The sequence below is a fragment of the Brachycentrus maculatus genome, unplaced genomic scaffold (genome assembly GCF_059751285.1).
Source record: "Brachycentrus maculatus isolate JH-2025_06_01 unplaced genomic scaffold, ASM5975128v1 h1tg000138l, whole genome shotgun sequence".
Taxonomy (NCBI): Eukaryota; Metazoa; Arthropoda; class Insecta; order Trichoptera; family Brachycentridae; genus Brachycentrus; species Brachycentrus maculatus.
Genome location: NW_028280891.1, coordinates 1,340,710 through 1,364,852, shown reverse-complemented (window position 1 = coordinate 1,364,852; position 24,143 = coordinate 1,340,710). Strand labels below are relative to the sequence as shown.

At 35.7% G+C, this 24,143-nt stretch overlaps 1 protein-coding gene across 1 annotated transcript; it reads left to right on the top strand.

The window, feature by feature from the left end:
* Window positions 1–648: 648 nt before the first annotated feature.
* trp (transient receptor potential) lies at window positions 649–23,074 on the top strand. Its single transcript, XM_088260560.1, has 19 exons — window positions 649–656; window positions 886–1,033; window positions 1,388–1,483; window positions 2,445–2,587; window positions 3,596–3,797; window positions 4,551–4,724; window positions 5,539–5,773; window positions 6,300–6,452; window positions 7,716–7,861; window positions 9,103–9,343; window positions 10,539–10,662; window positions 11,296–11,491; window positions 12,767–12,928; window positions 14,315–14,537; window positions 16,645–16,807; window positions 18,801–18,964; window positions 20,227–20,454; window positions 20,615–20,785; window positions 21,883–23,074. The coding sequence occupies exons 1-19, from the start codon at window positions 649–651 to the stop codon at window positions 22,293–22,295; spliced, it is 3,390 nt and encodes a 1,129-aa protein (XP_088116686.1). The 3' UTR covers window positions 22,296–23,074.
* Window positions 23,075–24,143: the final 1,069 nt, after the last annotated feature.

The following is a 24,143-nucleotide window of genomic DNA, read 5'->3' as shown; positions in this document are numbered from 1 at the left end:
CGTATAAGCTAGGACACGATGAGTATTGTAAGGAATGAATTCCTGATTTATTAAATTGATCAACTTTATCTATATTATTTCTTAACACTTTATGCGAACTATTATTAGTTTAAAAAACAGGTTTTTGTAATGAAATATTTATAGTGATTTTATAACAAAGTTATATTTTAATTATAAAATGGAAAATCACTAAGTTAGTGCTTCAAATATAAATTATAAAAAATAGATTTTTCGTCTTTGTTGAGACACCTATAATATATATTTAAAATATCCTGTACTATTTATAACAGATCGATATGGTCACAATAAACAGATATTTCTGTATATTTGTATTAATCTGTTACTGCTATTTTCCTTTTCCTACTTACTATACCTTTTCCATTTCCTTTCCCCTATAGCAAGAATGTCCTTCACCCCGAACTCCTCAATTTTTCTTCATCTGTACCATTAAAATATTCCACTACTAAACCTTTCATGTAAATAACAATGCTTTAAGGTGAAGACTGACCGGAGCATTTCATCGTAATATGACGTTGTAACATCGCTCGCGGGGAGCATCACCGAGCATCCGAAGCCATGGATGGAGCGCTCGGCTCGGTGTATTGACTGCCTGAATGCTCGCATTGCAACGTATTATGTTATGACAAAATGCTACGGTCAGTCTCCACCATTATGTACCTTTTGGGTACAGATTAGGATCAAAAAAATAAATAGAAAAATCGATTTTGTATTTTTTACTGCTTAATGTTATCAGCCTATTATTGTTATCATAGCTACAAGTATTTAAAGTGATTACAATAAGAGAATTCTATTGTCCATTTAAAAAAATAAATTCTGTGCACTCATATTATGTAATATTTAATTTAAGAATTTTTTTCCTTACAGTTTATTAGAACAGTATCACCCCGACCAACCAGAAATATTGGATATAAACTGTGTGGACCCACTCAACAGATCAGCTCTCATAGCAGCTATTGAAAATGAAAATATTGAGCTCATTAGATTATTATTGGAGTCTGGTATCAAGGTCAAGGTGAGACGCATATCACATACATATAGGTCAATACTTAAATTAGCCCCAACAACCATTTTTTAACGAAATACTAAGGCGTATCTCCGAGAAGGTGAAGCTTCTACCACCAAGACAGGTTGTGAGTTACATGACACATGTAGGTCTTGAGAGTGAACTGTGATACAAAGGGAGGTCACAATAGACCTATTATGGTCGCAGTGACATAAGGGAGGCAAGATCTCTTGACCTCACAACAACCAAAAAGGCGTATCTCAAATTCTTGTTTGCAACCGAACACAGGTCTTGTAAATGTCGTATCAATTACAAATTTAGAAATGTTATCATTTGTAATATTAATCAGTTTTTCTTTCCCAGGATGCTCTTCTCCATAGCATCAAAGAAGAATATGTGGAGGCGGTGGAATTACTCCTCCAATGGGAAGAAGAAAATCATATTCCCGGTGACCCATATGTAAGTCTTAGGTCTCTTCTGCTTCTTCTGCTTGGTGTAGGCCTTGTGGCCTGTTTTTAAGGTGGTTTAGCCTTCTGCAATGTCGATTCCCAGCTGTCAATCCATCTCTTTGGTGGTCTGCCCGGGAGTCTTCTACCTTAAGGTTGACCGTACAGTGCAATATGGGGGAGTCTGGATGGTTCCATTCTCATCACATGTGCATAACATTATCTCCTTCGTTACCTTCCCCACCTAAACGACATCTTCGATCTCGCAAATTTCCCTTATCCTGGCATTCCTTATTCTCGCAGACTCTTGCCAGATATGCTTCTTATAAATCTTATGTGTTTTTATATTTATTAAATATATTATCATACACATATTTACGAGTCATGAATCATGCAAACATTTATGACTTGAATTGGCCGAAAGATGCAATTTATATTTATTTTCTACCCTCCTTCATTGATTTAATATGCATTAAGAAATTAATTATTCGCTTTTAAATATAATCACAGATTGTCTGTTTTTTTTTTATCAATCTCTACCAGCCACCTTTTCTTAATTGGATACGTGCCGTGCCCAATAGATAACGGTTGAATTTTTTACATTTTCAAATTTTATTAGAACTTTTTTCTGGAGTAATTTTTATGTATATTTAATTATTTCTGAGATACAATTGATTGACGTAATGTACCATTCAATGCATAGGGCACTAGTTCTAACACGCTCTTAAGGTGGAGACTGACCGGAGCATTTCGTTGTAACGTAACACGTTACGATGCGAGCATTCAGGCAGTCAGTACACCGAGCCGAGCGCTCCATCCATAGTTTCGGATGCTCGTTATATTACGACGTTATATTACGACGAAATGCTCCGGTCAGTCTCCACCTTTAGGTGGCCTAAGATACTTTGCGTCTGGTCAAAGTGAAAAATTGCTAAGGAAATTGTTGTTTACCAGATTATATGAATAATTTTCAGAGTTGGGAAGCTGTGGAAAGATCCTGCTCAACATTTACTCCTGACATCACTCCCCTGATCCTGGCTGCTCACAGAAACCATTATGAAATATTAAAAATCCTTCTAGACAGAGGTGCTACACTACCTATGCCTCATGATGTAAGGTATGTAATAATAAAAAATAGGAGTTTCTTTTTCGAAAATGTAGCTTATGGATATACTAAGAAATTCTATATTTTTCTTGTTGTGCTGTTCTGAAGGTTGGCATTCCTTATAGCAACTACTGCTGTCTCCAGCCGCTCTAAACAGCAACTTAGTGTTACGGTAGAACCACTCCCTTAACATATTGTTGTCAGGCGGTTTATACATCAACTCCGACCCTAATTAGTATACTAATTAGGGTCGCATGCTAATCCCAAGTATTCATAAACTCAATTCCGATCTGTAATTCTTTTTTGGCTTCTCTTGCGCTCTGCCAAAAGTAAGTAAATAGAATGTTAATAAGTATCTCTGGCATTCTACCAACAGTACGTAAAATACACTTTTAAGCATTTTCCGCAAACAATGTTTTAAATGTTTAAGCTTTGTGTATACATCTTTTTTCATATGCTGCATTTACTATCGACTTTACCGTGTAATATAAAATGTTTTATTATGTATTTTTCTTCTTTCATAAAATGGCCAAAGTTCTCTAGCATTCTTTTCTTTGCAGTGTCTTTAATTGATCTCTCTTCTCCCACATGTTTTAAAACATCTTCGTTTCAAACTCTCTTAATGATTTATATATATACAAAGGGAATCCTAAAAACTCATTTATAATGTAAAGTATGTTAACCTCCTTAAAGTTTTTTTCTCATAAGTGAAAATGATCCATTCCGTTAACACACTAAAGCGGGAAAGGTATTACTATCCGTTCGGTCGATTGATCCTTAAACACGGGAAGGGTATTTTTAGCTTCTGCTCCGGCCTCACTTCAAAGTCAAAAAAGAAAGAATTATTCCATGTTTTCATATAACTATTATGGACCAATCTCTTTGTTAAGGTCTTAACTATATTTACACAATTATCAAATTCTATCACCAGCGGTTTACAGGCATAAAAAACACCCGTCCAAAATGCGTTAACTTCTAAGAAATGGCTCATTTGTTTTATTTTTATTTTGTGGTCACCAGATGTGGATGCGATGACTGTGTGGAGTCTAGCGCGAAAGACTCGCTGAGGCATTCTCAGGCGCGTATCAACGCATATCGCGCCCTGACCGCCCCGTCGCTCATAGCGCTGTCTTCCCCTGATCCGGTGCTAACTGCATTCCAACTCTCGTGGGAGTTGCGAAGACTGAGTCGTATGGAGACTGAGTTTAGAGCGGAGTATAATGTGAGTAGATACTTAAGTGTGTATTGTTTTTACAATATAACGAGAATTTGAATACCTCTGTTTATTCAATTATCTATGTTTGATAAAATATAATAATACCCTAACCCGAAGTAGTTTGATGATGCCCTAACAAGGCGAACCAATTGTCACAAATTTTTATTTCTATGTTTTAAAAAAAATAAATATACAACATAGTACCCAACTTCAACGAGCACCTTGTTATCTTTAGGAATGGATTTGTACTAAACTGACAACTGTAAAATACACATAGTTAGATGAATAGGTGGGATAAAGGAGTCTTCCCTTTCCTGCCTACTCCTAGCTATTAGTAGATATCTATCCCTGATGATTATAAGGTGCTTGTTGTAACCGGTTAGAGAAAAGTACCAAAAATAAAAGTATAAGCTTTTTGTTATAAGTATTTTATTAAAAAACATGTAAAAATTAATATAGTAACAATTGCTTCGCCTGACATTTGTTTGGAAATGCCATAATAAGGCGAAACAATTGTCACAATATTCATTTTGATGTGTTTTTTAATAAAATACAACTTAGTATACTCAAAAAATCTGTGTTTGATTAAAAAATTAATGCATGAATTAAAATGGAGTTTTACAAATCTATAAATAAATAAAAATAAAAGTGGTTAAAGAGAAAGTTTTAGTTTTATTTCATAAAGTTTTGTGCCACAAAATATTAACATAAAAAATATTCAAGATATTTATTTCATTTTGAGACAATGTTTAATTTCAGGAATTGAGAGCGCAGTGCCAAGGCTTTGCCACCGCTTTGCTTGACCACGCCAGGACCTCCACCGAGTTGGAGATAATGCTCAATTACAATCCTTTAGATCAAGATGTATGGGATCCCGGGGAAAGGCAGACTCTGGATAGATTGAAACTGGCCATCAAATATAAACAGAAAATGGTGAGTCCTTCTCTACTACACTCTTATTCGAATGAGACAGACATTCGTTCAAGAAATAGAATCCATTGAAGACAGATCTTTGTCGTCCCGCATTTTTGGCAGTGATGAAGTGAAAAATAACCTATTTAAATAGTTTCATTCGTTGATTCGGCAGTCACTTTGTGGTAATATCTATCCATTTTTAAATTAAGTTTTACTTGGTAAATACCACTCTCCCTCTCTAACCCTTATCCGCATCTAACATTTCGCTCACTCCTTTCAAGAACGTCATAAATCAAAATACTTGACTTTTCAGGAGAACGTTTTTAAACTTTAAAAATATAATACAATGTGTTAAAAATAAATATCAAGCCACTTACTGAACTTTTTACTTTGCATCAGATCTTTTTAGGTAAAACCTGAAGGTTTTTTCTACATTTGAAAAATATTTAGTTTATTTAAAAAAATAATTAAACAATACCTTTTCTTCAAAATGCAAAAACAACACTTTCTACCCTGTAGCGGGTAAATATTAAGTTAAAAATATGGCTCTTTTGCTGGGATATAGTACATTTTCTGGGCATTCCGAAGACATGCACAACTGAAAATTGACGATTTTTGATTTATGACGTTCTTGAAAGGATTGAGCGATTTGTATAATATCACTTAATGAAAAGTAAAACTAACGTTTTACTTTTCACCTGTGGATGAAAACATCTGTAGTTTTCAAAACTAGTCGTGTGTTATAAAATAAAACTCATCAATTGTTATCAAGTGTTATTTTTTTTTAATAATCAACATCAGAATTGGCTAAATTAACAGCGTTTTATTTCAGTTTGTAGCCCATCCAAACGTGCAGCAGCTTCTCGGCGCCATTTGGTACGAGGGTCTGCCAGGCTTCCGCAGGAAGGGCATGCTGGGGCAGCTGCTGCAGGTCATGAAGCTGGGAGCCATGTTCCCGGTGTACTCCACCATATACATGGTAGCCCCCAACTCCACCTGGGGTCAGTTTATGAAGAAACCCTTCGTCAAGTTCATCTGCCACAGCACCTCCTACGCCTTCTTTCTGAGTAAGACATCTTGTTTAACACTCTCCTTATCATTCATCTTTCACTTTGTGTAATACCACTTAAAAACACTACTTCGTGTCGGTTTCAAATGTAGACTTTTCAAGCGGTGTTACAGAATGTGAACGATAAATGATAAGGAGAGTGTTATATTACTATACCATAAAGTTAACAATGCTTTTTATATTCTTCAACCCTTAACAGCACCCGATGGTGCATAGGACACTGCATCATATAAACGCAGAGTTATCTTGATCGTTAACACATGAAGGAAAGGTGCCGCTCAGCCCTCCGCTTTAGGCACCAGTCCAGGGTAATATTGAATAAATATTACATTGAAAAAATCACATTTTTATACATATATACACCCCTAGATCGAACCCAGGACTTCCAGTACGATAGCCGAGCGTGCTGACCATCACACTATGGAGGCAGACTTTGTGTTATTTGCTTTATACAAACTTTATACATTATCCAAGAAAATTATTATAACTCGGGGTTGTACTGATTTTTCCGGTTATTCTTTCAGTGTTGCTGGGTCTAGCGTCTCAACGTGCGGAGTACGTGGTCCTGGAGTGGTTTGGGAACCCCTGGATGCTCTCCATCCTGGAAGGGTGGAAGCGGAGGGAGAGGGGAGCGATGCCAGGATTAATCGAATTCAGTGTCATCATATATGTTATAAGTTAGTACATACTTAGCATAGTACATGCCGCTTCTCTGCAGGAGCAGGGAGAGATTACAAAATGCCACACCAATCTGTCTTTGTAAACAATCTTCGCCTCTTTCACATTGATGCATCTCCTCATACCTACCCACCGATTATTTCGACTCCTGACCTGAGCACTTTCAAGTATTTGAAATACTTGATCATGCTTCAAGTTTACCTTGGTCTTCGGTTGGTAGAGACCAACCATATCCCCCTCATAAATTTGTTTTATCGATCATTTGATTCACATGACCAAACCATCTCAACACACCTTTCTTAATTTTATCCATAATGCTTATCTCAGCCTTACATTCTTTCCTTATACAGATTTTACGTTCCCGGATTTAACATTTTCCCGCCAATTGTGTGTAATTATTTCAGTCCCGATATATTTTTGAACATTTATTACCCGAATTTAGGTTTTTTCCCCAGTTTACGTCGAAAATATCTTGTCATATGATTTTTAACTCGATCTGTAACGATTCTTTTTTTAATATTATTCGCGATCATCGTTTACGTGTAGTTTTTAGGTTTTTTGTTTGTTTTAATTATGAAGGCAATTTTTTTTTTTTTAAATGTTTTTTTCAATACCCCCAACTTATATGTTTCCTCCATTTAGGTTTCTGTATGCAAAAAATCTCATACATGATTTTCACAAAAAACAAATTAAATTAAAATGTTTTTTTTCAATGCTCCACATTTACACTTTCCCTCCATTCAAGTTTTTTTTCAATCCCTTAAAAAATGTAATACATATCGCTCACTCCTTTCAAGAACATCATAAATCAAAAACCGTCAATTTTCAGTTGTGCATGTTCTCAAAATGCCCAGAAAATGTACTATATCCCACCAAAAGAGGCATATTTTTAACTTAATATTTACCCGCTGCAGGGCAGAAAGCGTTATTTTTGCATTTTGAAGAAAAGGTACTGTTTAATTATTTTTTTAAATATACTAAATATTTTTCAAATGGAGAAAAAACCTTCAGATTTTACCTTAAAAGATCTGTTGCACAGTAAAAAGTTCAATAAGTGGCTTGATATTTATTTTCAATACATAGTATTATATTTTTAAACTTTAAAAACATTGTCCTGAAAAATCAAGTTTTTCAATTTATGACGTTCCTGAAGGGAGTGAGCGATATAGGAGTTTCACTGTATCACCATTCGAACATTTATCAAATGACTATTTATTTATTATTTTTAACTCTATTTTTCTGTAAATGGAATCTTCTTTCAGGTCTCATATGGTCAGAAATAAGATCGCTGTGGTCGGGAGGCGTCTTGGAGTACATCAGCGATCTCTGGAATATAGTAGACTTCATCACAAATGTGTTCTACATTGCTTGGATAAGTCTTCGCTTTGCTTCTTGGTACATTGTTCAGGTAATTTTTAATTTAAAGGAGTAACCCGCAAAGCCTCTATGTCTGCTGATAGGATAGTAAGGATAGGGTAGGTAAATGTGAAAAACACATCACAAACACCCAGTTGAAACACCAATTGAAAATAAAACTAACTAACTAACTAACCATCACGCCGCTTCTCCGCAGGGGTAGGCAGAGAGAATAGAGCGCCACACCACTCTGTCCTTGCAAACATTCTTCGCCTCTTCCACGTTCATGCATCTCCTCATACATTCCCGCCGATTGTTACGACTCCTAACCTGACCACTTTCAAGTATTTGGCATACCTGATCGTGCCATGTTTTTCTCGGTCTTCCTCTGCTTCTTTTCCCACTAACATTCGCCTCATAAATTTGTTTTACCGTTCTTTCGTCACTCATTCGTTCCACATGTCCAAACCATCTCAACGCACCTTTCTTAATTTTATCGATAATGCTTATCTCAGCTTTGCATTCCTTCCTTATTTCACTATTCGCACATCTATCATACATCGTTTTGTCGCACATTCTTCTGAGAGATCGCATTTCGACTGCATTCAGTCTACTTTCATCCTTCTTTTGAAAATAAATATTTCTTTATTTATTTTGCAATCAGTAACTATATTAACCTGTGTGTAACCGTAAACCGTAACCATAAACGTAAACCATATTGGGTACGGGTATGACATATAAATACGTCCTTGAAATATATGTTGCGCCCTAGATTGGGCGGGACCTATATTTTCCAACAACACTACGTAATTAGTCATACATACATGTCTCGACAAGAATTATTTTCTATTTGTTTGTAATTTTGTAATTTCCTTTGTGATTTAAATAGTGAGTCTTTTCATTTATTTTAAGCATAAATAAAATATAAGAAATTACATCCTCAGGGCGTGACATACTGATACGTCCTAGTGAAAGAGTTTGTGCCTCTTGTATATTGCGTAATTAAAAAGTGAACTCCCCGGTCAACAGGTTAAATAAATAAAAAATATTACTTTTAATTTTGCTAAAGTTTCACTTAGTAAATACTACTATTTCTTAAAATCTATTGTGAGATGTGTTTCAATGCATTCCGCATCATTTTCAAGCACTTAAAACGATGTGGAATGCATATAAAAACGTGTCAAATTTGATATTAAGAAATAGTGGGATTTACTAAGCAAAACTTAAATTAAAAATGGATAGATTTTGCTACAAAGTGCCAAATTAATAAATGAAGAAATATAATATTTCCAGCGTGATGCAGGCAGAGGCCTGGATCCCTGGTATCCTCGCGAGCGCTGGGATCCGTACGACCCCATGTTGCTGTCGGAGGGGGCGTTCGCCGCCGGGATGATCTTCAGCTTCCTGAAGCTGGTCCACATATTCTCCATCAACCCGCACCTCGGGCCGCTGCAAGTCTCTCTCGGCAGGATGATCATAGACATCATCAAGTTCTTCTTCATCTACACATTGGTACTCTTTGCATTCGGCTGTGGTAAGTTCAATAATTTATAATTGTCTTCTTCTTGATCTTTCTATAGATCCTAGGATCCGTGCCGCCACCTGTTGCTCTTGGGATGTTGACTCCCAACTAGCATCTCTCCATCTTTTCGGGGGTCTGCCTGGGGGTCTACGTCCTTCAGGGTTTCCTTGAAGAGCGATATGTGGAAGTCTGTCTTCTAACATTCTGTTTACATGCTCATTACAGTATCGCCTTCGTTAAGTCCCAACCTAACAATATTTTCTTGATATCAATGTTTCTTACGCGGTCTCGCAATGTGTTCCCGGCTATAGTTGACTTGTATTATCCAGTTTCTTTGATAATTGACTTGTATTATCCAGATTCTTATTTTGATTTGAAATGAGCTTTTTTAAAGCATGCTGAATTGTTCAATCTTTCTTCTTAACCTTATCCATGCCCAATCGATAAGGTTAAGAAGGAATTCTCCTTATATATGATGGCTCTACATCATATATAATAATAATAAAACCCTTATCCGCACCCCAATGGTGCATAGGGCACTGCGTCATATAAGCGCAGTGTTATCTTGATCATTAACACACGAAGGAAAGGTGATCAGCCCTCCGCTTCAGGTACCAGTCCAGGGTAATATTGAATAAATATGGCAGTGAAAAAATCACTTTTATTTATTTTACCCCCCTTGGGAATCGAACCCGGGACCTCCAAAACGGTAGCCGAGCGTGCTGACCATTACACTACGGAGGCGGACAAAATATCATATATAAGGAAAATAATAAATCAAAAAAATGTTAAACCTTTTCAAAATAATCAATATTTGATGCCATATAATCTACTTTGACATACAATGTTATTTTAAAATTCAAATATGTAGCGTTAATATTGTAGGTTTGTGGACGAATGCGGGAAAATGCCTATAAATGGCCATGCTGAGGTTTGCCACCCAGTTGGCCGCGTTTCCCATGGAGGCGCAAAGAAGAGGATAGCGCATGAATGTAGGATTGCGACGTGGAATGTAAGAAGACGTATGGATGGAAAAATGCATGGTATGAGGAGATGCATGAACGTGGAAGAGGCGAAGAATGTTTGCAAAGACAGAGTGGTGTGGCGTTCTATTCTCTCGGCGTGATGGTTAGTTAGTTAGTTAGCGTTAATATATATTTTTTTTAATTAATAAATATATTTAATTTCTTGCTGAAATTTATTCCAGGGTTGAATCAGCTCATGTGGTACTATGCAGACCTGGAAAAAAGCAAGTGCTTCCATCATCCTAACGGCCTTCCAGATTTTGATGGACAGGAAAAAGCTTGCTCTATCTGGAGACGATATATCAAGTAATTATATATTTTTTTAAATTTTAAAATTTATATGATACATTTATAATTTTTTTAAATGGTGTCTAAATTATAAAGTTTATTTAGAAAGAGAATAATTAAGAGCTTATTGAGTAAAATTTAATACAGAATTTTACTCTTATTTACCTTTATTTAATTTAAAAAAATAGTAATAATCTATTTGCCGCGTTACACTTCAAAAATCTGTATTATATATTTTGAATAATTTTATAAGAAAAAAAGTAGATACACAACATATGCATATTAAAAGTAAAAAGTTTTTTTGTGTATTAATATCGTACACAAATCATATTTACAATAATAAGTTCTCACTGAGTTGCCTTTTGCTGAGGGTACATTTTACAGTATTTGTTAAATCTATTATTTGTCAGTTACTTGTCTGTTATGAGTCATGCAATCATGGATAACATGGCCGAATAAAACACAATCTTGTTAATTTCTTTACACCTCCATTATCCATTTATCAATAGGACTTTTATGATCCAACCCTTATTTCCTGCCTCGAAATGGATATTTTTATTTTTACATTTTCAATAGTCATTTGCGTCCCCTTCAGTTTTCTCTTGATCACACATATGATATGTATTATTAATCTTTTGTTATTGTAAACAGCTTGTTTGAGACCTCGCAGTCGCTGTTCTGGGCATCTTTTGGGCTCGTGGACCTGACATCGTTTGACTTGACCGGCATCAAGAGTTTCACAAGGTTCTGGGCCCTTCTCATGTTCGGCTCCTACAGCGTCATCAACATCATCGTCCTCCTCAACATGCTCATCGCCATGATGTCCAACTCCTACCAAATCATTTCGGTAAGTCTTATCTCTATAAAAATTTTCTGCACATGCCTTGGCACTGTTCCATGTCTGTCTGCTATGCTGCTCGGGGTTGTGGAGGCGTCTATGTACCGGCAAACATCGGATTGGAATCAGTACTGACTAACTGAACTAACTAACTACTAATCCCTTTCACTAAATACTAATCCCTTTCACTGCCTACACCGGGGTACTTCTAGAAAATTTGGTGACGGATTTACAATTTTGTATTTATTTAGATTGCCAATGACAGGTATATTGAAAGCTTTCAAATGTAAATTCACATTAAAAATGGGATACAATTTTATATTGTTTCACATTTTCAATAAATTTTGAAACTTAGTTTAAAAAAAATTGCTGTGCAAGAGCAGATCTGTCAGGAAGCCTAGATGCTTCTGTATCAGATCTGGGTTTGCGGTGGGACAGCTTTCAATATAATCCCTTTCACTGCCTACACTGGGGCACTTCCAGAAACTTGGTGGTGGTTTGACAAATCCGTATTTTAGATTGGCAGTGATAGAGACATTGAAAGCTGTTAATGTAAATTCACAGTAAAATCAGAATGCAATTTTGTTTCAACTCATAAAAAAAATTTGCTTTGCTATGGAGATATGTCAGGAAGCCTAGATGCTTCTGTATCAGATCCGGGAATGCAGTTGAGAGGTTTCATCTCTATTTCATTACATATTGTCCAAATATTTTATGTCATGTATTCTTCTGCGAGTAAAAATAGCTTTAACTAGCAAGTTTTGAAAATAGGTGCCTGAGGCGATACTGGGTATAAATTGGTATGATTTCGTCAGGAATGACGATGTGAGGAGAAGAACTCAACAGCCCCTCATACTGGAAGTCCTGAAGAGAAGAAGGTGGACATGGTTGGGACATGTCCTTAGAATGCCACCTGAGAGCATCAACCCCTCGTGTCCCTTCTTCCAACCCCGAGGATTCTGGCGCCCTGACAGGCCGCTGACGACTGACGCTGACGAATTTCGAGACGCCGGACTGACCTGGGAGGAAGCCAAAGAGATGGCGCGTGACAGAGTGACTTGGAGACGTCTCGTGTTGGCCATATGCTCCACCTAGGGAGCGAACATGGAAAGAAGAATATTCTTCTGACCCTAATCTTTATCCAATATCCTGTTATAGGAAGCGATAACCTTTTCTTCATTGAATGATCGGGAATCAAACTCCCGTTGCCACTTTCGCAGTCTGCCCAACTATGCCACAGCGCATGACATTAAGCATCAATTTATTTGTTTATATTGTTTTCAGGAACGATCGGATGTTGAATGGAAGTTTGCCCGTACCAATTTGTGGATATCATATTTTGAAGAAGGTGACACCGTCCCACCGCCCTTCAACCTAATTCCAACCCCTAAAAATATGTGCAAGATTATGGTTTTTCGGTCGAGGAGATCTACCAATTCTATTTTAGTACGTATAACTTTTTATTTTTAGTTTAGCACACAAGTTTTTCACAAAAATGATAATGACATTTTAGTGAATATTTTTACGAATATATTTTATATTGAATGAAATATCGCACACTCCTTTCAAGAACGTCATAAATCAAAAATTGACAATTTTCAGTTGTGCATGTTTTCAGAATGCCCAGAAAATGCATAATAATAATAATAATAATAATAATAATAATAATAATAATAATAAAATGCAAAATAATAAAATAACCCAGCAAAAGAGGCATATTTTTTACTTAATATTTACCCGCTACAGGGCAGAAAGTGTTGTTTTTGCATTTTGAAGAAAGGGTATTTTTTAATTATTGTATAAATATATTAAATATGTTTCAAATGCAGAAAAAACATTCAGGTTTTACCTAAAAAAGTGGTGTGATATTTATTTTTAATACATTGTATTATATTATTAAACTTTAAAAACATTCTCCTGAAAAATCAAGTTTTTTTATTTATGACGTTCTTGAAACGAGTGAGCGATATATCAATCAACATAATCTTGAAATATTCTGCAAACATTGAAAAAATAGGTAGCCAGTGATATTGAACTCAAAATGCTAAACGCGCCGTATGACTTTTTCGTATGCGCAAGGCGAGTAGGAGCCATTTGACGTATCATGAATGTTTCTGTGGTTGCTGGTATGCTTTTTTGTACCTTGACGTATGGGATACGGCTTGTTGCGTTTGGGCGGTAATATGATGGATGTATTACGTACGTTCGTATGGGTAGGGCGGTTAGCCGGTTAACTGCCAAGAGCGTCTTATACTCATAATTTTCTGTGAACGGAGCGCTGCTCATACAAAAATTACGTCTTAAGACGCGCCGTTTTGAGTGGGCTTTTAGTAAAGAAAATCAATTATTTGAAATGTACAAATATATTGAACGTACAGTGACATCTATTGAACAGGAACAACTAATGGCGCTCAGGGTTGTCCAATAATCCCCGAGTTGCCGTCACTGACGAATCTGATGACAGCGATTTTAGTGTCGATTCTGATGATTTTTAATATAAATTTTTTTTAAATCAAAGTGTCTGTGTGTGTTTACTTTTAGTATTAAACTAACATAAACAATAACTTTTAACATATAATTTAGTTTTCACATTTTCTATGACAAATTTTGTGACAAACCTGCACCATGAACAATTAATTATGAATAAATAAATAAATGATTATGAATAAATGACAAGTTTTATAAATAAACATTAATACACTTTTAATAACAATATATTTAGGTTTTATTTTTGTGATAAAATTCGCGGCGTGTTGGGTACCGCCATACATATACCTGCTGGCAGTTAACCGGTTAAAGATGTTCTGCTGTATATTGTGTTGTTTTGTTCAGAGGAAATCCCACGAGAAAGCGCAGATCCGGCACGAGGCGGTGATGCGGCAGCTGGTGCGGCGCTACGTGACCGCGGAGCAGCGCAAGAGGGACGAGTTCGGCATCACCGAGGACGACGTCATGGAGATCCGGCAGGACATCAGCACCCTACGATATGAGCTCATTGACATCCTGCACAAGAATGGAATGCAGACTCCACGGGTTGACAAGAACGATGCTACGGGTATTTTGAGTTTTTAAACTAACTAAACTAAACTAACTAACCATCACGCCGCTTCCCCGCAGGGGTAGGCAGAGAGAATTTCAACGCCACACCACTGTCTTTGCAAACATTCTTCGCCTCTTCCACGTTCATGCATCTCCTCCGTATGTATATACCCGCCGATTATTACGACTCCTTACCTGACCACTTTCAAGTATTTGGCATACCTGATCATGACATGTTTTTCTCAGTCTTCCTCTGCTTCTTTTCCCAATTACATTCGCCTCATAAATTTGTTTTACCGTTCTTTCCTCACTCATTCGTTCTACATGTGCATTCCTTCCTTATTTCACTATTCGAACATCTATCATACATCATTTTGTCGCACATTCTTCTTAGAGATCTCATTTCGACTGCATTCAGTCTACTTTCATCCTTCTTTTGCCAACTCCATGTTTCACTTCCATACATTAGAGTTGGAACCGGGACTCCGTTGTGCGCTGCCAGTTTAGCTTCCGCTGATAGGTTTTTATTTGCTATAACTGATTTCAGTGCACCATTCACTTTGTTCCCAGCATTCACTCTCCTTTCTATGTCTTTATCAATCTTTCCATCCCTAGAAAACATACTACCAAAATACACGAAATCATCTACCTGTTCCAAAATCTCTCCGTTTACCAATATTTCACACTCAGATCTACATTCTTCTCTTTCAAAAACCAGTTTTTAAATTTTTGTAAGTTGGATATATCAAGAAATATATCATAGTCATACAGGAGAAAGTGACCAAGTGCATTTTTTACAAAAACGTGATCATTGACCATTTGATAGCTTTCTAACTTTATATTGCCCTTAAAAAATCCCAAAGCGATTTTAAACTTTGAAGTATAATGTATTGACTTCTTAAAAATGACTAACTGGATTGATGTTTATATTCTTGTCAAGCAAAAGTGGCTTAAATGGCCCTCCTGAACATTATACATTTTATTAGTTGGTCATTTTCTCCTGTACGACTACGATATATGAAAACTTAAATTGTCATAGTCTTACTGCGTAAGAATGATTTGTTTGAATTTTGTAGAAATACAATTTCCTATTTTTTTTTTCTTTTTTAAGTTACAATGTTTTTTCCAATTTTATGTTAATTTTTTTTAATAATTTTTTATTCATCTGTATTTCTGCAAAATATTTTTTTACAAATACTTCGAGAATACACTTGGAAATAGGAGCAGAAGATGACCTAGGAAAACTTGGCATGATCAAGTATTTAAAATACTTGAAAGTGTTAATCATAAATAAAGTGTCAGGAGTGTCAATAATCGGCGGGTATGATGATGAAATGCATGAATATGTAATAGGCAAAGAAAGGAATATGTGTAATAGGAAAGATGTCTGCAAAGACATAGTGGTGTGATATTCTATTCTTACTGCCTATCCTGCGGGATGTGGTGGGATAGTAAGTTATATTTTTTTCCAATTATGAATTAACTTTCTGGAATCATCTTAAATATCGAATACTCTTATACATATCGTCTTCTTTCTTCTCCATGAGCCCTCTGTCCTCCACTGCTGGATATAGGCCTCTTCCCCTTCTTTCCATCTCCTTCGGTTGGTTGCTGCTTGCAGCCAGTTTTTACTCCCAACAGCGAAAAAGCCGTCAGACCATGTCTTTTGGGGTTTTCCGACATCTCTTTTGTTCTCCCAAGGTCTCCATCGTAGAATTCTTGCGGTCCATCTTGTGGGGTCCTGTCTTGCAATATGTCCTGCCCATTGCCATTTGAGTTTTGCCACGCGATCCATGATATCCTCTACTTTGGTTTTTTTCCTGGTATATTCAATTTTAATCTTATCCCTCATGGTTAAAACCAATCATGGATCTTTCCATGGATCGCTGTGTGCACTTTGCATTTCTCTTTGTCAGAGCCATAGTCTCTAGTGCATATGTGCTCACTGACAGTATGTAGGATTCATAAACTTATACATATATTATGTTTAAATAAAAAGTGGAATTTGATTTTTGACAAAGTTATGGGTTTTCAAAAAATCGCATACTATGTTTATCCGTACGACATTATTTTATACGCATTAAACGTGTTAGATAGTAATTTTTATCTTTTCATTTTTCAAGTTCCCGGCAAGAAGGGTCGCGTGATGGAGAGAAGGTTGCTGAAGGACTTCCAGATCGGCATCGTGGAGGGAATAGTGAACGAAGTCCTCACCTCAGACCAGAAGCCCAAGGATGTGTTTGGCCAGATAGCTAAGGCCATAGGGCGCCGTTCCACTATTAGCAGGTCATTTTTTAAATTTTTCTCTCTACATGTAGATGCCAAGCCTGCCAAATTAGGCAGCGCTCCTTCAGGTTGCTTTGATTATTTGTCAATGATCACTTTTTCCTATGTAGGTACTAACAAGTAGATCTTTGTCCTTAAATATAAATTACACCGTTAATTTAAATTTTCCTTAGTAAATACCACTATTTCTTAAAATCTATTGTGACACGTGTTTTTATGCATTCCGCATCATTTTTAAACACTGTATAAGATGCTGAATGCATCGCAACATGGATCACAATAGATTGTAAGAAATAGTGGTATATACAAAGTATAATTTAAATTAAAAATGGATAGATATTACCACAAAGTCACTGCCAAATCAATTAATGAAATTACATAGTTCCTATTAACCTCAAAGGAGTGTGACCATATGGTATATAGCTAGCGAAATTTTACTTCAATTGGCGTACAAGGCATGTTCAATCATCTTCTTTCTAAAAATATTCATAAAACAGACATGTTACTGCCATCTGTGTGTCATATTAAATAACTTTTCTAAATAAAATTGTTCATTTTACTACTCCTAACTCCTTAATACATATTAAACTTTTTTATAGAATTACATAGCGTCCAAGTGACTCTTAAATCTAGCTACAGCTTATGCAACACTGCTTATACTCCTAATAGCCTCCAACTTTATCAGTTTTAACCTGTCTGGGTGTGAGTTTCTCCGGACAAAACTGTATCTGAGGAGTGAATTTGTTTTTGTTTTTTTTTTTTTACTTTTAAATTTTTATATTATAGTCGATGCTATAAGCAACATGTTTTCTTGAATAAACAAAGATATTTACCCCAGTAAACATGATTTATATCAAAATTATCGAAATATCGATAAATCATGTTTTTAACATGTTTTGATATAAATCGTGTCATAAATCATATTTTGTATCGGCCGTACATGTACGTCCAAACTCCTTTGAGAAAAGTTTGGTATGGCCGTACATGTACGGCCATACTCCCGGACAGGTTAAAGCCTATTCCTACTTGTGAGTGTGTTTACTCATCATGATTAAAGTTACAAAAATTTCATGTAAGTCTTGAGTGAAAAATTCAGACAAAAACACTCGCAGATATTAAAGCTACAAAATCTCACCCACTAATATTTTTATATGGGTCGTTCATGAACAACTTTACCTTAATAATCAATTCAGATACTGTGATAGAAGTACTGGATCTTAATTTCAAGCAAATCGAACGTTGATTCGATCATTCCCTGATTCATTAGCTTAGTGAATCATTGACTCTTGATTTTTGGTTAAATTTGATTTTGACTGGAGCGGGGGACTAAAAACAAGGTTGCGGTGGTATCATATATGATTTCAAAGCACATTTTCGGCACTCTGGCTATGTCAGAAGTTAGAAAACATCGTTCATTAAATTGATCTGGTCTAAATGATAGGATCCACTGATGTAGATCTTTTGAATGATCTTACCCACCTTATGGATGTTTTTTTGTTGTTGATGATAAAAGGTTAAATTTTCTCAAACTGAGTTAAAAAAATAGTCTGAGTAACTGAGTTTATTAATAGGTTTGAATTACATTACTAGAGATATCATCAACTTATTTTATTTTTAATTAAATGTATGGAACTTATTAAACTTATTGTTTATTTTTACATTTTTGTTTTTGGTACTTTTTTCCAACTGGTTTTGATAATTACCTCATCATCTTCAGGGATAGTTATGTGCTAAACTGTTTTTAAAAATATATAATGGCGTTGCATATAAAATATATTGCTTTTGCCAATGTCAAGTTAATTAAATAACAGAGAAATATTCATAGCTAGGTGAGTGGGTGGGAAAAAGGGTTGGATAATTAAATTAAATCATTATAATGTATCCAATTTTGAGTAGGCAATAGCCTGTTTTCAGAATTCCGCTGGAATTAAGATCCCAGCAGCCATTTTTTTATTGTCCTGAAAGCATTTTTGATCCTTGTATATTTTTACAGTAAGAACACTGACTGGAATGCCCTAGTCCGCAAGAACACAACGAAAGGTGACCCTATCGGTACACGGTCGGAAGCCATGCTGCGCCGGTCTCGCCAATCTCTCCGCCAGCACATTCTCGAAAATATAGACACTGCGTCATCGGCCGATACGGAGAAACTTGTCGGTACGCGATTCTATACACATTACACGCAGGTTGAGGTCGCAAACTCTGCATCAGAGGCTCTCGGTTCAATCCCCATTTTGTCACATTTGATTCCTGTTTTCAAACACAAGCCGCTTAGGCTTAGGTGAAAATAGTATTTAAAATGAATATACTTGTATTTCTTTTTAATAAAAAAAAAACAATTTTTTTGTATATTAAAAGCATTGTTAATTGAGTATTGGAAAGTTTTTTAGTATGCCAAAATTAAATGTACTTGTATCACAATCATTAATATTAATTAAATAAATGCATTGTTATAAATAAAAAGTCGTCTGTTGATTTCAATTGCGATGTGTAAGTGTAAGGAAGGGGGTATTTTGATGACACAGTGGTGACAACAACATAACCACAATCATGGAGTCACATAGTCTAGCAAGCAGCATTCTAGATTTCTCTTCTAGAAAGCAGTCACTCATTCAGAGCTACCTAGTAACTTATATTTAGAATAAACTAAACTTAAGGAACTAGCAATTGTTTACTCGTAATCTTCCATAACCTTACCACATAACCATTACCATAACCTTACCCATTGTTGAGTTAGATTATAATTGCATAATGAAGCGGCTTAAATTAATAAATCTTAGTGATAGAAGGGTAATTACTGATCTGGTCCTGTTATATAAAATTCTTAACAATTTTTCGGACAGCCCCGATCTCCTTAATCAAATAAAGCTTAGCGTGCGTCAAAGAGGTACTAGGCAAAAATTTGTATTCACAGTATTTGTACATAATGCAAACTATGCCATGTTCTCTCCGATTCCGTAGCTTCACATGTTAGCCAATGCTTTTGAAAGTATAGATTTATTTAATATATTGTTATCCTCCTTGAAATCTGTACTTTCTCAGCATTTCTTCTCCATGTTATAATGGATAAATTTAAATGTTGTGTTTCACTCTCTCTTGCTGCTCGCTGATAGTGGTTGAAGGAGACGTGTATTTACCAGTGCTTACTATTTGTTATTTTATTATGATTTTATGTTATAAGACTATTTGTTATAAGACTTTTTGTTTCTCTATTAGTGTATTCATTAGTGTATTTTTATATTAGATACTGTATATTTGTATTATCTTAAAATATAATGAGCATAATGGTAAATGTTACACAGTGTATAAAGTAATAAGTTGAGTCAATAATTAAAGTAATAAGAACGTTAGCTCTGTGAATGGCGAGACTTCCACATTATTTTTGTTGAATGTTCATTCATGTCTTTTAATTTTTTTAGAGTACAATCCCAAGTTGTTGGAGGTGACTCCAATCACTCGAGTGGCCTACGCCAAGTTCATGAAGAGTAAACTCAAGTCGGACTACATGATGAGAGAAGAAAGAGCCAAACTTGGTTCCACATCATCCTTGACCATCGAGGATGAAGTCTTCGAAGCTTCCGAGCCTCCTGTCATCAAACTGAGACCCAAATCCAAGAAGTCGGATGATAGGGAGACCAAAAAACCAGGTAAAAATCTTTTTACACTGAATAATCTACTTTTTCATTGCATCACAAATTATAAAACTTGCATGAACACAAGTTGGCATCATAAACCCATTAAAGGCCAATGATTTGAAGAAAATGAATACACTTTCTTCAAATATTACCGTTGATATTTTTATTCCAGAGAGCACTGACAAACCAGAAGAGGAGAGTACAGAAAAGTCATCCATTGTCCCGGTAGTGGTGGATAAGGACTTCCATAGTAGAACTCCCATCCAGGAAGCTTCTGATGAGGAACTGGATACTAAGGAGGAACATCATGTCCAAGCCGATGTTGAGGCACAAAAGGACGATTGTATGTAATTAATAACTCTTTAATTTGTAACTAACTAACTAACTAACCATCACTCCGCTTCCCCGCAGGGGTAGGAGAGAGAATAGAATGCCACACCATTCTGTCTTCGCCTCTTCCACGTTTATGCATCTCCTCATACATACCCGCCGATTGTTACGACTCCTAACCTGACCACTTTCAAGTATTTGGCATACCTGATCGTGCCATGTTTTTCTCGGTCTTCCTCTGCTTCTTTTCCCAATTACATTCGCCTCATAAATTTGTTTTATCGTTCTTTCCTCACTCATTCATTCTACATGTCCAAACCATCTCAACACACCTTTCTTAATTTTATCGATAATGCTTGTCTCAGCTTTGCATTCCTTCCTTATTTCACTATTCGAACATCTATCATACATCGTTTTGTCGCACATTCTTCTGAGATATCGCATTTCGACTGCATTCAGTCTACTTTCATCCATTTCATCTTTAATTTGTAAATCCTCCAATACCCAAAGCTCACAAAAGGACTGGAGCAAACAGAAATTTGTGTTATTTGAAAATTTACAAGAATCATGTCCTACACAATGATGCTTTAACTTCACCAAAATGATCAACATAATTATTTTCTTCTTCTTCTTCTTCTTCTTCTGCTTGGTGTAGGCCTTGTGGCCTGTTTTTAAGAGGGATTAGCCTCCTGCAATGTTGATTCCCAGCTGTCAATCCATCTCTTTGGTGGTCTGCCCGGAAGTAGTGTACCTTGGGGTTGGCGGTGCTGCGCAATATAAGAAAGTTTGGATGGTTCCATTCTCCTCACATGTACATACCATTATCTTCTTTGTTGTCTTCCCCACCTAACGATGTCTTGGATCTCGCATATTGCTCTTATCCTGGTGTTCCTTATTCTATCTCGTAGATTTTTGCCAGATATGCTCCTTAGAGTCATCATTTCTGACACTCTTAGCGCGATTTTTGTGACTGCGGTGTCCGCTCTGCATTTGATCCCATTTGTCATGGGTCGTACACAAGTATTATATATTTTAATTTTGCTGCCGATCTTCATGTCAGAGTTGAGATTATATCAACAAAAGTGTTGTATATTTTGTTTTATTTTTCAGTGTCTGAAAGTGGTTCAGTTTCCACATCGGCTGTAACTCGACCGCTGAAATCAAGTGAGCCCTCCGTGGCAAGTATGGACAGCTCACATCTCCCCAGTCCGCCTCCGGTAAGCAGAGGTGTACCGAGTCCCCTCCCAGCAACTGGCAAGTCCAAGTCTGAAGATTCGTATCCCGCGAGTCCCAAGTCTGTAGACTCGCAAGCCGGGACTTCCGTCTCTCCGACTCCGGGATCTCCTGAGAATCTGCCGGTTATTTCAACACCTACCCCTCCTACACCGCCTCCAGCTAGTCCTACTTCCACGGCAAGTCCAGAAGTTGTGGAACCTCAGATTCCGGCTCCTTCAGCCAGTCCGATGCCTTCCGGAAGAGGGAAATCTAAGGCCACGGGCAGACAAATTTCCGGCTGGCTTTAATATGCAAATGTCAGATGTCAACAATAGGTCTAAAAATCAACACAATTTTACATAGTGATTTTACTAGTTTTTCAATGGTTTGCTTTATTTATTGAACCATTACCCTTTTTTTATTACAAGGCTTTTATTTTATAAAGAAAGCAAATATGTTAATCAATATACTGCTGTTTTTTATGTGTAAAAAATATTAGGGCATATTGGCTAATTTTTAATTGCCATTAACCACTTAACAGTCAAATTTTTGTGAGAAAATTTGTCGGTGCAGGAAATCATCACCAAACAACTCGAAACAGGACTACCCAAACACTGCTCGGGTTAGTCAATAAAAACAAATACATACATAAATTTGGCTCGGGCAAATCAATACCGCCAAGTTGGTATATGATTTGCCCGAGCAGCACTCGGACTCATCAATGCAACACAAAATCCTTGCCCGAGTCACGCTCGGGATAAACTGGCAACTGGTTAATAAACCTTTGTGTTTAAAAAATATGTATTTTCAATTGGTATAAATGTGTTACTAGATATTGAGGTTTTAAAAATGAATATATCAGCATATGTTTTTTTTTCAGTATATAAATTATTGTGTGTATAAAATAACGCAATATTTGCATTTGAAATGAAAATATTTTTTTTGATTTGGCTCTACTACTGTGTTTTGTCATTTCCGGTATCACTTATATTGTTCTCAAGTTTTTTGAGATTTTAAATTATGTTATTTATGAATTATGTATACCTAACTTATAATAAATATAGTTTATTTATGTTTATTGTTATCATTAAATGATGATTTGAAATACAGAGATTGAATAAATAAGTTTCATTTTATTTATTTTTCATATATAACCAATATTTTTAACACTAACTTGTGATTTTTCATTTTGAAACCTACCGAGTATGTATTGTGTTATAAAATCACATTTATATTACTCTAAATATAAGACATATAGTGATTTTATTTAATTATTTGGCAATTCATATTTTTGTGTTGCAAAATAAACGAAAACTATTGTGTTTTTTAGTCAAATCAATTATTTGTGTGAAATTATTTATTTTACTCCTGAAAAAACGAAAATATTTTTTTGTTGTTTTGGAATTCACTAATTATACATTCTTCCACCTTCTAACATTAGTTTTTTTACCCTTCATGTTTCGTAATGGTGCATAGAGTACATGCATTATGTTGTTTAAGGAAATATCGTTTGTTGAAAATTAATGGTTTTGAAATAATTATGTATTTCCTCAAACAAAATATGTAATTTTTAAAAATCAGCATACGTAAAGGAATGGACAATGCGGTCTTCAAAATCAAAAGTCAAAGAAATACAATTACGATTTCACAGTACATCACACTGCTCAAAATTTAACTAGACTCGGACAGTTCAAAGCCTTTGGTAAATATGTTATTGTTTGGCATTCTAATCCCTTATGGTATTATCACCCAATGGTGCATTAAGTACGGAATAAATGTTAATTATATGAAGGCGAGCCGATCAGCCCTCCGCTCAAACTCTTAATCTAAGAGTAAAATTTATTTCATAGGATTCAAATGACTTAGTTTGGGGTGGATGGAGGACATAACTGCTGAAAGGGAAAGAGAATGGTAACTCCTTTTACCATTCTCTATTAGGTTAAATTATATAAAGAGAATATAAGGAACGGCTTGGGGTTACATATTCTTACAAATTGTACGTCAGGAGATATTATTAGTAAAAAAAAATACACAACTAGATTTATCGTAATTGTTGGTACCTACACAGTAAATTTTATACTGGTTATGTAATTGATACTGTTTCAGCCTTCAAATGGGTACGTTAGATTGGTAGAGTTGGATGTATTGGAAACAGC